Source organism: Martes martes (genome assembly GCF_963455335.1).
Source record: "Martes martes genome assembly, chromosome: 14".
NCBI lineage: Eukaryota > Metazoa > Chordata > Mammalia > Carnivora > Mustelidae > Martes > Martes martes.
In genome coordinates this window covers 39,006,791-39,009,534 of record NC_137902.1, presented here as the reverse complement: position 1 = coordinate 39,009,534, position 2,744 = coordinate 39,006,791, and the positions used below count along the sequence as shown (strand labels likewise).

The window sequence follows — 2,744 nt, the reverse complement described above, 5'->3', positions numbered from 1 at the left end:
AGTAGGCTCATCCAGTGCAAATGATTCAGGGTCTACTCTGATCCCTTTGTATTCCATTCCCACTGCCACTTCCCTAAGCCTCATTCTCTTTCTTCCAATTCCTGTAACAGTGTCTGTAGCCAGTTTCCTAATCTGGGCTTGGCTTTTCCAAGCCCCTTTTCATACAATCTGTACAGAGAACCATCTCTGACTTTTTAGGGGATGCTCAATTCTACTTCATTTTCAATCAGATGAAGTAAGAACTTTGAAATAAGGACATCAAGGGCAAATAGTATCTAATCATGGTGTATAACATGTTCTATACAATGTATTTGTGATAATCTAGTCTCTGGGTTTGGGCTAAAGAGAAAGAAAATAAAAACTCATCTTAATCGTTTTAGAAATATTTCTTCAGAAGAAAAAATAGACACATCCTAGCTAAAAAATAGGTGTGAAAATTATACAAAGTTTAAAGAATGAGAACATGGATATGTTGGTTTTAAAGTAGGCTATCAATGAAAAGATAACCTTGTAATTGACAGCACTAGTCCACCAGGAAAATGTTTAATTTTTGCTTTGGTAGGAATGTGCAGAGGTCATGTATGGTGGCCAGACACACAGCACTAGAACTCCGTGGACTGCTACATTTGCCAGAATGAGGACACAGGGTTCTCTAGGTCTTCAATTCTAAGACCATGTGATTTTTTTTTTTATCTTGATATTTTCATTCTGAACATTGTCTCTCTCAGAGCCTGGTGGACCTGATTGTTCCTCAGAGTGTAGATGAAAGGGTTCGGCAGTGGGGTCACCACCCTGTTCACGAGGACAGCCTCCCTGTTGGACTCCAGCCTGTTTGTTTGATTTGGTTTCACATATATAAACACACAGCTGCCATACATCAGAGAGAGAACTATGAGGTGAGAGGAGCAGGTGGCAAAAGCTTTGTGTTTCTCCTTGGCTGAAGGAGGTTGCATGATTGTGACTACTATGTTGCTGTATGCAATGATGGTTATGATAATGGATGTCAAAAGGATAACCAAAGCAAGGACTAAGGCCAAAATTTCAGTGGACCTGGTGTCAGAACAGGAGAGATGAATCAAGGGGCCAAGTTTACAGAAGTGGGGGATGACATGGGAACCGCAGAAGGATAACTGGGAAACCTTCACTACCAGCCCAGTGATGGGAGGGAAGGACAAAGTGAAGCAGGCAGTGGCCAGGAGGAAGCAATTGTTCAGGTTCATGATGGTGGGGTAATGCAGAGGCTTGCAAATGGCCACATACTGATCTGAAGACATCATTGCTATGAGGAAGAAACCTACTGCTCCCAGATATAAGAAGACAAAGGCTTGTATCAAACAAGAAAGAAAGGAAATGATTTTCCTGTCTACAAGAAAGATGACTAGCAACTTAGGAATAACAACACTTATGACACCACACTCCAAGAAGGAGAAAATGCTGAGGAACAATTACATAGGTGCGTGGAGCCGGGAGTCAGCAGGTGTGATGGTGATTATGACAGCATTGCCTGCAATGGATGCCAGGTACACCAGCAGGTGCACCAGGAAGAGGATCTTTCCCAAGTGTTGGATGGCAGGAAACCCCTCCAAGGTGAATTCTTTCTTTCTCTTTCTTTCTTTCTTTCTTTCTTTCTTTCTTTCTTTCTTTCTTTCTTTCTTTCTTCTTTTTCTTTCTTTCTTTCTCCTTCCTTCCTTCCTTTCTTTCTCCTTTCTTTCTTTCAGTTTTAAAAGATTTTTGTTTATTTATTTATGTGGCGGAGAGAGAGATCACAAGTAGGCAGAGAGGCAGGCAGAGAGAGAGGAGGAAGCAGGCTCCCTGCTGAGCAGAGAGCCCGCCTGATGTGGGGCTCCATTCTGGGACCCTGGAATCATGACCTGAGCCGAAGGCAGAGGCTTTAACCCACTGAGCCACCCAGGCGCCTCTCCAAGGTGAATTATTGAACAGTTGTTCTCTTCTCCATTTCCATGAGCATCTCTTTCCACAGTAGTATCACTGCTGTTCTAACCTACAGTAAAGATGTTGGGGAGCACAATTGTTTTAATGGGGCATACAATTAAGATGTTTGCCTATCTAAGGAAGTGGTTAGTCTGATAGCAAAGTGGTTTAGGCAGTTGGTTCTTGAATCAGAAAGGCCAGATTTCAATACTAGTTCAGTAGTGACTTCCAACTCCTGAGAGATGAGTCATCTTGGGAAAGGTAGTTAAGCTTTGTGGACCTTACTTTCAACCTCTATAGAAAAAAGATGATAGGATCTACCTATTCACGTTCTTCTGAGAATTAAGATAAAGCACATAACTCACTTGGCATATGCCAACGTTTCCTATGTGTTCCTCTAGGTCTAATTGTAACGTAATGGTCATTAATAGAATGCTTAAATAAACATCATCAGTAGGCAGAGGTATTGACATTTTCATAGTTATATCATTTTATTGTGTTTAATGATATTATCAATTTTCAGTAAACATAACAGTAAGTTTAGTAATATTACCTTTGAGTATCCCCTTAATAATGTAACACATTCTATGGTCCAAGTTGTCATCATCATGATGTGTTGAGAGCTTGAGTTTGTTCTATGCTGGTCACTGAAATTCAGTATTTCTATTACTCATCACAAAAATCAGGAGTTCCTTCTATTGAAGCAGAAACTGAGGCTTACAGAGTTCCAGAGAGCTTAGGTCACATAGCTGACTTTAGCCTTATTGCCAGATCCAGAATCTGTGGTGCTTCGAAATGTAGTGTCAAAACAT

General features: G+C 40.9%; 1 protein-coding gene across 1 annotated transcript; it reads right to left on the bottom strand.

Annotated features, from left to right (window-relative positions):
• Positions 1 to 689: 689 nt before the first annotated feature.
• On the bottom strand, positions 690 to 1,604 carry LOC308355005 (olfactory receptor 6S1-like; the record flags this gene model as incomplete). The annotated part of the gene is given in 2 exon segments (XM_080822924.1): positions 690 to 1,445; positions 1,449 to 1,604. Coding segments are annotated over 2 exon segments (912 nt in total), but the record flags the coding sequence as incomplete, so codon positions are not given.
• Between the last annotated feature and the right edge of the window lie 1,140 nt (positions 1,605 to 2,744).